Source organism: Lolium rigidum, chromosome 6 (genome assembly GCF_022539505.1).
Source record: "Lolium rigidum isolate FL_2022 chromosome 6, APGP_CSIRO_Lrig_0.1, whole genome shotgun sequence".
Lineage (NCBI taxonomy): Eukaryota > Viridiplantae > Streptophyta > Magnoliopsida > Poales > Poaceae > Lolium > Lolium rigidum.
In genome coordinates this window covers 99,636,975-99,648,310 of record NC_061513.1, presented here as the reverse complement: position 1 = coordinate 99,648,310, position 11,336 = coordinate 99,636,975, and the positions used below count along the sequence as shown (strand labels likewise).

Below are 11,336 nucleotides of genomic sequence, written 5' to 3'. Positions count from 1 at the left end.
TAATAGTGCAGAAAATCACAACCTAATCGACCAACCTGCAGGCCGGACGTCAGGAACATGACAAGCTGAGTTTGAAGTTTGAACCCTGTTCTTTCGAACGCTATATATACCGTGCCCTGAACCTGGAAGTCTCATCGCCAACTCGGAAGCATTCAGAGTAAACAAAGCCTTCTCCTAGCTACTACCCCTCGATCACTCGCTGAGCAGAGAGCGCCGATCGTGCACGAGGGCTACGAGGCGATCGACGGTAGCTCGAGGCGATCGGCATGGCGTCCTCCGGGATACGACTCTTTCTCCTCAGCCTCCTCGGGTTCGCCTTGCTCGCCGGCGCCGAAGTGCATGAGCACGAGTTCATCGTAAGTGACCCTCTGCCCCTCTACACCTCCCTCCTAGCAGCGGATTCATGGCGTCGCATGATGCTCCGTGTACAGAGGCTGACCATTTTTTGGCGTGGCAATCTGGCCGACTAATGCAGGTCCAAGAGACGCCGGTGAAGAGGCTGTGCAACGAGCACAACATCATCACGGTGAACGGGCAGTTCCCGGGGCCGACGCTGGAGGTCCGGGAGGGCGACACCCTGGTGATCACCGTCGTCAACCACGCGCAGTACAACGTCACCATCCACTGGCACGGCATCCGCCAGTTCCGGACGGGGTGGGCGGACGGGCCGGAGTTCGTGACGCAGTGCCCCATCAAGCCCGGCGGCAGCTACAAGTACAAGTTCACCATCGAGGGGCAGGAGGGCACGCTGTGGTGGCACGCGCACAGCTCCTGGCTCCGCGCCACCGTCTACGGCGCGCTCGTCATCCGCCCCAGGGAGGGCAAGGACTACCCCTTCGAGAAGCCGTCCCGGGAGGTGCCCCTCCTGCTCGGCGAGTGGTGGAACGCCAACCCCATCGACGTCATCCGGGAGGCGCAGAGGACCGGCGGCGGGCCCAACGTCTCCGACGCCTTCACCATCAACGGCCAGCCCGGCGACCTCTACAACTGCTCCCGCCAAGGTACGAGTTAGTCTCAGGGCCGGGTCTCACTCCGTGGTCGATCGATGCCATTCCGCTTGACGCCGACACGCGCCAGCAATCGCCATTAACGTACGATGCGCGTTCTGCATGCAGACACCACCGCCATCTCGGTGAAGCCCGGGGAGACGGCGCTGCTGCGGTTCATCAACTCTGCGCTCAACCACGAGCTCTTCGTCTCCATCGCCGGCCACAAGATGACGGTGGTCGGCGTCGACGCGTCCTACACCAAGCCCTTCGCCACCTCCGTGCTCATGATCGCGCCGGGCCAGACCACCGACGTGCTCGTCACCATGGACCAGCCGCCCACGCGGTACTACGTCGCCGCGCGCGCCTACATCAGCGCGCAGGGCGTGGCGTTCGACAACACCACCACCACGGCCGTCATCCAGTACGACTGCGGCTGCGACACCGACTTCGGCCCCTCCATCCCGCCGGCCTTCCCGACCCTCCCGGCGTTCAACGACACTGGCGCCGCCACGGCCTTCGCCGCGGGCATCAAGAGCCCGAAGAAGGTCGAGATCCCCAGCCCAGTCGATGAGAACCTCTTCTTCACCGTCGGACTCGGCCTGTTCGACTGCAAGCCCGGGCAGCAGTGCGGCGGGCCCAACAACACCCGCTTCACCGCCAGCATGAACAACGTCTCCTTCGTCTTCCCCACGACCGACTCCCTCCTCCACGCGCACTACTACGACATCCCCGGCGTCTTCACCACCGACTTCCCAGCCTACCCGCCGGTGCAGTTCGACTACACGGGGAACGTCAGCCGGAGCCTCTGGCAGCCCATCCCGGCGACGAAGCTGTACAAGCTCAGGTTCGGCTCCGTGGTGCAGATCGTCCTGCAGGACACCAGCATCGTCACACCGGAGAACCACCCTATCCACATCCACGGCTACGACTTCCTCATCCTCGCTGAGGGCTTCGGTAACTACGACGCCGAGAAGGACGCCCAGAAGTTCAACCTCGAAAACCCGCCGCAGCGGAACACCGTCGCCGTGCCGGTGAACGGCTGGGCGGTCATCCGGTTCCGGGCCGATAACCCCGGGGTGTGGCTCATGCATTGCCATCTCGACGTGCACATAACCTGGGGCCTGGCGATGGCATTCCTGGTGGAGGATGGGTACGGCGAGCTGGAGTCGCTGGAGGCGCCTCCAGTTGATCTTCCAATGTGCTAATGAGTAAACGACCAGCAGAGATACAACAATACGAATATTGAAGGCTGCTCATGTTATATTCTTATTCTTATTAGTAGCTGCCTTTTGGGGTATTTGTTATCTTCTTGTTTTTGAGAATTTGTTTTACATTTCTAGGGGGTTTGATTTTGCATCATGGTTTGTAACAGTCCCCTGTAAATCTGTGTAATTTTCAGTGATTCATCAGCTTGTATTATTTGAAGTGAACTTTTATTTAATATACTCCATAGCAAGTGTAATCCAAGCGATAACTGCATTTTTTTTCCTTTCTGCAAACTAGGCAACTTCTGCAGATGGGCAACAAAAAATTAACGTATGTGTCTCAATGAAACAAAATCCAAGTATCAATAGTTAGTCACCATTCACATGCGGGAATTACAAACTAAGCAGAATTCAGTCAAGAACAGTCAGACACATATTCGAAGGTTAATTTGGGAGTAGAGCAACTGCATCAAATTCTTCCTTGTTCCCTTAGCTCAAAATATCGCCGTCTCCCAGAACATCGACAAGAGACCATACAATATGATCTGACTATTTTTCAACATCGAACACACAAGCCCACTGATTCCCAAGGACAGATCCAATCGGAACGAACTCATGCCAAGGACTGAACACCATCAATGCTGTCAAATGTCACAACACAAGGACCAAGAAATTTTGATGCATCACTTTCAGGTTTGAATTGTGACAAGCAAGTCACGTTAGTTTGCAAATAGTCCTCTCTATAGTCTGATCATTACCATTCTTACATTTGAATGGTAATGATCAGACTATAGAGAGGACTATTTGCAAACTACCTATTCTTACGAACTACAAAAGAATGGCCAAACTACTGGATAATGTTAAGTTTTACCTTACTTCTTCAATGCAGGATAGGATAAACAAGAGTTTTAAAAACAACAAAGCATTTTCTACAGATAGGCAACAAACCGACGCAATGAATACTCCATGATTCGACACAATATAAGTAGTGGTAATGAAGAAACGGTATAAGATAAAGCTTCATGCCGGAATCTCAGTTTTCAGCAGACAATTTAGAGCATCTCCAGTCGCGTCCCCAAACCGTTCCCAAACGGCGCCGGATTGAGCGTTTGGGGGACGTGTTTGTTCGTGCCGCGTAGTCACTCCCCAGTCGCGTCCCCCAAACAAAATCCCCAAATAAATATTAGTGCACGAAAAATAAAAGTTTTCATTCAAATTTGATTGTATATTACAAACTTTGAATGAAAACGGCAACATTTCATCTAAACCCTAGCCCACTGCCCGCCCGGCAGTGCGTTCGACGGCCCTGCCCTGTCGTCGCCTTCCCTCCGCCGCAGCTCCTGCTGCGCGCGCCGCCTCTCCATGCGTAGGGTGGTGGCCAGACGCCGCTGCTCCAGCAGCGCGTCGTCGCCTGCCCTCCCCTGTTGCGCCGTCTGGTGGGAGAGCTCGACGGCACGGTGAATCTGAGCCTCTTCGCGGGCACGAGCGGCGTCCTGGAGCTTCTTCTCCGACTCGAAGAACTCGACGAGCGAGTGTTGCTGATCGGCCGTCTCCGTCTCCTCCTCCCCCGCCTCGGCCTCCGTCTCCTCCCCCTCCTCCTCCATTCGCGCCTCCAGGCGCGCCGCCAATGCGTCGGCCTCCGCCACCAAGGCATCCGCCCGCCTCCCCCAGGCCGCCTTCGTTGCCGCCAGCGCCGCCTCCCGCTGCTCACGCTCCTCCACCGCCAGCTGCAGCGACCGCTCCATCGACTCCCGCCGCCGGCGCTCGATCGCCTCCCGCCGCTCCTCGCGCTGGCGACGACGATCATCAGCCCACCGCTGGCCAATATCCTCCGTCTGGCGCCACCGTGCCTCTTCTGCCGTGGAGGCGTCGAACGCCGCAATGGTGTCCGCCAGCGCCTCCTCCTGCCATGCTGCTGCCGCCGCGCTCTCGTCAGCTGCGGGGTCCGGGGCGTAGAACGCCGCTTCTGCCGCCGCATGCGCCGCCTCACGCTGCTGGCGAGCCTACTACTCGAGTGCCTCCCGCCGCTGCTGACGATGTCCACGCCAAAGCTCCGCCCCTCGCCGCTGCCGCTCTTCCCAGGCGGCGACGTCGATGTCGAACTGCGAATCCGGTGGTGGAGGGGGTGGTGGAGGAGACGACGGTGGAGGGAACTGGCCATCGCCGGGGCGGTTCATCATTGCGCACTGGTGGTGGAGGAGACGGCGGTGGAGCTATGAGGGTTGTGCTTGTGACGGAGAAAGGGTTGCCGGCGGTTGAGGTGGCTGCCATTGAGCCGGGAGGGCCTTTTATAGACGCCAGCGTCGGGAAGAAAGCGCGGGAAGAGGCGGGAAGAAAGCACGGGAACGTGCGGTGGCGTGCGAACGCCGGCGACGCGTAGAGGCTGCGCAGCACCGACGAGACGTCTCGCATGCCCCTCCGTCGCCATTAAGGCAAAGATGTCGTTGTGTGTCACTGCGCGCGAATAACTTCCTTCGTGAGGTAGACGACGGTTAGGTTAAAATTCAATGTGCCGCTGACAGGTCAGCCCCGCGTCGACTTCGCCTCGCTTTTCGTTGTGTCCGGCATGCCCGGAGCATCCCCTGTGGGGCGGGGACGGGCTTGGGGCGCCGCCGGACACCGTATCGGGCCGCGCCGGACAAAAAATCGACTTTGGGGGATGCGGCTGGGAACGTTTTTTTGTCCGACGCGCCTCAAATCCCTTTGGGGCTTAGATCAGCCAGATCAAACCACCACAGCAATTGGTTTCAGCAATCAGAATCAACTGTGCTGAAGAAAGCTCAACAAGCTACATCCACTAACCTTCAAACATCTAGGGTGTGTTCGGTTTGGGGATGGGGTGGAACGGAATGGAACCGTTCCGTACCTAGAGCCCGTTCCTACGTTCGGTTGCAAACTGAAATGGAATGAAGTGGTTCCTCCAAATGGAATATTCCCTCTAGATCCGGAATGAAGTGGTTCCTCCGATTCGGCCGGACAAGGTGAAACGGGTGACTGTCACACGCTGATTAAGTAAGTTTAGCAATAATTAACCAAGTTTAGCAATAATTAATCAAGTTTAGCACTATTTAATCAAGTTTAGCAAATAATTAATCGAGTTTAGAATAATTAATCGGGTGATTATCTCACCCATTCCATTCCATTCTCATCGCATTCCAAAACCGAACATAAGGATGGAACCGTTTCGTGACAATTTTTTTGTCCAAACCGAACACAGGGATGGAACGGTTCCGTGCCAGTGGAATGGAATGGTTCCATTCCATTCCACCCCATCCCCAAACCGAACACACCCCTAAAGCCTGGCCATGGTTGGCTTACACAGGCAAGAACCTTGAAACCATCTTCATAGTTGGACATAGCAAACCAAAATGATTTACCTGTTGTACCCAGCACTCTAACATCCACTATCTCAGAGCTGCAGGAGTCTAGCTTTACATAATTCACATGTTGTACCTAGCCCTCTACATCTGCAATCTCAACCTGCACAAGTATGCCTAACAATTAACATACACTACCACCTCAAGCTGCAAGAGTTGTGCCTAACAACTAACATACAGTACCTACCAGGCCAGCACTTTAACATCCACTATCTCAAACTGCAAGAGTTGTTCCTAGCACTCTAACATCTACTATCTCAAGCTGCCATAGTTGTACCTAGCACTAACATCCACCATCTCAGGATGAAAAGTTGTACATCAGTACATCACTCATCATTCACCAGTCACCACAACGCATACAATCGAATGAAACAGCAAACATTCCACCACAACCCCAAAATTCAGGTATGACAGAGAGTTTGAACAAGTTGATACAAAACTGCAAACTGCGCTGACAAAGTGACAATGATGGAAAAAAAAACCATAAAACCTGTCATGATATTCAATTGTATCAAATTTTGATGCATCACGTTCAGAATTGAACTGTGACGAGGATGTCACGTTAGGGAATGGTAATGATCAGACTAGAGAGAAGACTATTCGGAAACTACATTTTCCTACGAACTGCAAAAGAATGGCCAAACTTCTGGATATTTGTTCAATGAAGGATAAGACCAACAAGAGTTTGAGAACAACAAACCACTTTCTACAGATAGGCAAACTATCCGATGCAATGATTACTCCATGATTCGACACAATATAAGTGGCGCCGGAAAAGAAGACACAATCCTAAGATAAACTTCATGCCCTTATCTCAGTTCTCAGCAGAAATTTTAGATCAGTTCAAACCACCACGTCAAATTGGTTTCAGCCATCAGAATCAACTGTGTTGAAGAAAGCTACGTCCACTAACTTTAAACAGGCAAGAACAATGAAACCACCTTCATAGTTGTAGATATCACCCCAACATAATTAACATGTTGTACCCAGCACTCCAACATCCACTATCTCAAGCTGCAAGAGTTTAGCCTTAAATACTTCGCATGCTTTTTCATGAAAAAATACTTCACAAGCTGTACAAAGCCCTCTAGCATCTACAATCTCAACCTGCAAGAGTTGTGCCTAACAATTAACATACACTAGCTGAAGCTGCAAGAAGTGTACCTACCAGGCCAGCACTCTAACATCCATTATCTCAAGCTGCAGGAGTTGTACCTAACAACATCAACTATTTCAAGCTACAAGAGTAGAACCTGGCACTCTAACATCCACTATCTCAGCTTGAAAAGCTGAACAACACTCATTATTCACCACAGCGCATACAATTGAATGAAACAGCAAACATTCCAGCACAACCTCAAAATTCAGGTATGGCAACGAGTTTGAACAAGTATATATATTAAAAGGTTGCAAACGGCACTGACAGTGATGGGAAAACCATAAAACCTGTCATGATATTCAACTGTCTCAAAGGTCACAGTGATCAATTTGATAATGCTCTCCAGTCATCACATGAGGTATCTAACAGAGTACAGCGCTTGCAGAGATAATCGCATAACTGGAGGTACATATTACTACCAAAATCAGATATGCATATCCACACCTAGTCGAAATTATGTACCAGCCGGGTAGCGAGAAGCGATTAGCTACAGTCACTGAACCAGATCTATACGAATTCAGACTTCAAACGAACTCTTCAGTCCAGGAAAGAAGGAAACCCTACCAGATCTTGCGCAGCCTCAAACCCCAGATCCGGGCGACGCGAGGAAGGACAGCAGCCTGTTGGTGGTGTTGCCACCGGAGACGTTGCTGGAGTCGTCAAGGAAGAGGTCCTCGGGCATGCGGAAGGCGCCGTGCACCGCGACGAGCGCGCCGCCGACGAGCAGGCCGGAGATGATGAGCGAGGCGACGGAGGTGAGGAAGAAGGCGAGCAGGGAGGAGACGACGAGGCCGAGCAGCGTCTCGCGGTCGGTGAAGGTGCGGCCGAAGAGCACGACGGGCTGGTCGGGGGCGCGGAAGACGTAGAGGAAGCACCAGGCGCCGAGGATGGCGAGGAGGACGAGGAGGGAGAAGGGGTGCGCCAGCAGCGACGCCGCGAGGGAGACGGCCACCACGGCGGCGTAGTTGACGCGGAAGTAGCCGAGGTTGCGGCGCAGGCGCGAGGTGGCCTCGGAGAGGGAGTCCGGGCGCGCGATGGCCGAGCGGTCGACCAGCTCCGCCCAGGGGCGGCGGTCCTCGAGCGAGCGCCGCGCCGTGTCGGAGACCCTGCTGAGGAAGAGGCGGAAGGCCGGCGTGGCGAGCGCCGCGTCGGAGAAGCCGCTGCCGGAGGACGGGGCCGAGCCTCCGCCGCCGCTGCCGGAGGAGGGGTTGGTCACCGGGAGCAACGGCTGCGGCGTCGGTGCGGAGGCCATGGCGTCGGCTGCGGACGGCCTGCGAGATTCGGGATTGATTGATTGATTAGCACGTTGGGTTGGGCGAGCACTTTTATGCTTGTGGGATTGGTGGTTCTGCGCCCGTCTCCACCTCACACTCACAGTGGGTACTGGACTAACACGGGACCCACGCGTCATTGACGTTCTAGTCTAGCAAGGCATGAGCACCTGATGATCAGAAGGCCGGCGCAGTACATGGGAGAAGGTTCAAAATAAACCCTGAACTCATGCAAAAGCTAAAACGGACCTCCAACTCGAAATTCTCGAAATCGGCACTCGAAACTCTCAACTCTGTGAACCTTACTGCCTTGTTTAATGTTTGGTACTAGTATTTTAGTGGAGATTAGAGAGGATAATATTCTAAAGTATTGGGTGAATTCTATCGTCATCGAATCCCCACAAAATTTTATCCACAATCCACTAGGTAGAGGTAGAATATTGGAGGTTGAAAAAATTACACTAAAATTTAAAGAAAAATGGGGATTAATGGGGATTAAACTCGCTCATACTCTAGCACCAAATATGCATTAGAACTCGTTTGGAAGCCGGGCTTTCATTTCGTTTGTAGCATTTTGAAATGAATACATGTATTCATTTCATTTACATTGTAATTTCAGAAATGGACACTTGTTTGGTTGCCACGAGAATTGCAAATGACAGCAGAATTCACTATTGAATTTGTAAATGGCTTCCATAGAGAAACGCAAATGAGAGGTCTCAACTTGGAATTGTGTTTACCCATGGTGTCATTTTGCTGGATTTCCTAAATGAAATGACGGCCCAATTCTGTGGCAACCAAACAGCTCACCTATGGAATTCCAAAATGAATTCCAGGATTCCAGACCCAAATGATGGATACCAAACGACTCCTTAGAGATAAGTGCGGATTTAATGTTTGGAGCGGATTATCCCCGCTAATCCCCACTAAAACTCTAGTACCAAACAAGCCCTACAGGGGCCGGATAATCCCCCCTCCCCGGATATTCGTACTCCAATTGATCCGAATTATCCGATCCTCTAAAAAATTCAGGGAACAAAAATATCTGAGCCATCTTTGTTGAATATTTGAAAATCATGTATGTGAAACAACATGATCAGTGCCATGGCACATATAGAATACAAATTTGCCAAAAAGATGTGGAAAACAAAGAATATTCGGCCTCCACCACCCCACCTGAGCCTCGAGTTTTGAGTGAAAAGACTTGTGTGCTAGATATAAGTGTTTCTAGATGAGGATAGGCTTGAGTTTAGAGAGCTCAAACTTTAGATGGTGCATGATCACTCACATTTACAATAACATGAGTGATTTCTCATAAGAACACATAAATGGCAAATAAAGCTCAATTAAGTCCAAATAACTTCAACTCTTCACAAAGAAGAGGACGGTGGCCTTGGTAATTGATAACTGACAAGGTATTAACTTGTCAATGCCTATAAGTTGTAGACTAGGATTTCGCGGAAAGTAGATGGCAAGTAGATCTCGAAGGTTTCCGTCGAAAAGGTGCTCGACTATGAAAAAACTAGGGTGTGTGTTGATAATGATTAGATCCTTTTTTTCTTCCTCGACTCCCCTTTATATAGGAGGTGGAGCCGAGGTTTTCGTATCGTGCAAGTTACAAAGTTCGGGAGACTTATTCGAGTCTTTCCCGTATTGATTCAAGCCTCTTATTCCTAATCTATCTCTACTTCCCATATCGATGCTTATTGGGCTTCCAAGCTTCATAATCTTCGGGTCGTGGGCCTTCGATTATCCCGGGTACCTTATTCGGCAAACCCATCTGGGATGCCTATGTCAGTAGCTCCCGAGATTTTGCTTGAATCGTAGAGCCGAGTGAAATCTCCATTGTAGAAACAATCCATAAGTTCTATGAATATTTATAATATTTTGCTCGAAGTATTTATATCTTGTACAGGGATAACAGTAGATGGGGCTGGTTCATCTGACGGATCAGGTACCAGTTAACTGCTCTTGTGGCAATCCCGCAAAAACCTACTTCAAGGTCAAGTCCCTAGACTCGACCTTGAGATACTGGATTAATTCTACATGCGCCGCTTAAGGTCTTACCATATGCCGAATTCCAGTTGAATTTTATCGAGTACCTAACGCGTCCGCTAGGATTTTTCTTCGCGTCTGTTGACACAGATAAAATAGTAGAGCGCATTAGGGTGCGATCTCACGCCGCACAGGACGGATCCCGGGGACTTACCTTCGTAAAATATTACGGCATTCAGAGATTTTATCGTGGCGGACGCGCTCTGAGAATATATTGTTGAGTGCCTGTCGGCTGCTGCAATGGTATATTTATTCGAGTCATATGATGACATAGTATCTTGACCTACCGATGGGAGTACATAAAGAGTTATGTATAACTCGAAAATGTACGATGATACTTCTTTCTCATATTTCATCGGGTGCGCGACCGGCGCTCCCGATGGGAGTAGCCCCCGAGGCTACGGCCAAGTGCTTGTACTTGGTTGTTGGCTCAACTTCTATTGTCTTATCGCTATTTTGTTGACCTTCCTTTCTTCTTCTCTTTTTTTACTTGTTGCTCCCTCTCTTTTTATCGGTGCGCGACCGGCGCTCCCGATGAGAGTAGCCCCCGAGGCTACAGCCAAGTGTTTGCACTTGGTTGTAGGCTCAGTCTTTGCTATTTTTCACCAACTCTATCTTTTTCTTTGTCACCTTGTCCTCTTATCAGAAGTATGAACAATACTTCTGATAAGAGTAGCCCCCGAGCATATGAACAAATGCTTGTATTTGAACATAGGCTCCCGAAGTTTCTTTGTTGGAACACTCGAGATTTTCCTGTCGCCATATTTGATAGAAGCACTCAAAGTTTTCTTTGGAATGACATCACTGCTGACGATAGCCGCGATTGCCTCCTTGGGAAACCACGGCTCTTGTCACTTCACTGAAACCTGGGTCCAAAATTCTGCACCATCGACACGTTGCGCAAGTGGGGGGCACACGTCCTCCGTAATTTCCGGCACGCGCGCAGTAACTCCAACCAGTTATTTTGGGGTGATAAGACCAGTTTACCCCTTGAAACACGTGTAAGGCTAAAAAAAACTTCATCTTTTCATCCAACGGCGCGGCGGATCAGCTTCCTCCTATAAAGTTACCTCATCATCCTCATTCTCCATCAAACCAAACTTACCGGTTTAACATACCGAATGTAACGAGGTTCAAACATGCCAAACCTAGCAATCTAAGCAGTTTCACGCACCAAAAGGACAAGAGTGTATTACATCCTACCACCCGGCATACCGGGGGATTTCACAAATTGTTTATGGTGAGACAGGACTCAAGTTTTTCATTGATAAAGTGGAGAT

At 51.0% G+C, this 11,336-nt stretch overlaps 2 protein-coding genes across 2 annotated transcripts; one reads left to right on the top strand and one right to left on the bottom strand.

Annotated features, from left to right (window-relative positions):
• Positions 1-266: 266 nt before the first annotated feature.
• Positions 267-2,215, top strand: LOC124667764 (laccase-3-like). The gene is made up of 3 exons (XM_047205017.1): positions 267-356; positions 476-1,001; positions 1,116-2,215. The coding sequence occupies exons 1-3, from the start codon at positions 267-269 to the stop codon at positions 2,192-2,194; spliced, it is 1,695 nt and encodes a 564-aa protein (XP_047060973.1). The 3' UTR covers positions 2,195-2,215.
• Positions 2,216-6,997: 4,782 nt separating this feature from the next.
• On the bottom strand, positions 6,998-8,000 carry LOC124666452 (PRA1 family protein B2-like). The gene has a single exon (XM_047203789.1). It carries the CDS (start codon positions 7,980-7,982, stop codon positions 7,311-7,313), a length of 672 nt encoding a protein of 223 aa, XP_047059745.1. The 5' UTR covers positions 7,983-8,000; the 3' UTR covers positions 6,998-7,310.
• Between the last annotated feature and the right edge of the window lie 3,336 nt (positions 8,001-11,336).

Excerpts from the sequence above, each read along its gene's own strand:
- LOC124667764 (XM_047205017.1), top strand. The coding sequence starts at position 267 with ATGGCGTCCTCCGGGATACGACTCTTTCTCCTCAGCCTCCTCGGGTTC. Across the intron at positions 357-475 it reads TGCATGAGCACGAGTTCATC|GTCCAAGAGACGCCGGTGAA; the intron begins GTAAGTGACCCT and ends CGACTAATGCAG. Across the intron at positions 1,002-1,115 it reads CTACAACTGCTCCCGCCAAG|ACACCACCGCCATCTCGGTG; the intron begins GTACGAGTTAGT and ends TTCTGCATGCAG.
- LOC124666452 (XM_047203789.1), bottom strand. The coding sequence starts at position 7,982 with ATGGCCTCCGCACCGACGCCGCAGCCGTTGCTCCCGGTGACCAACCCC.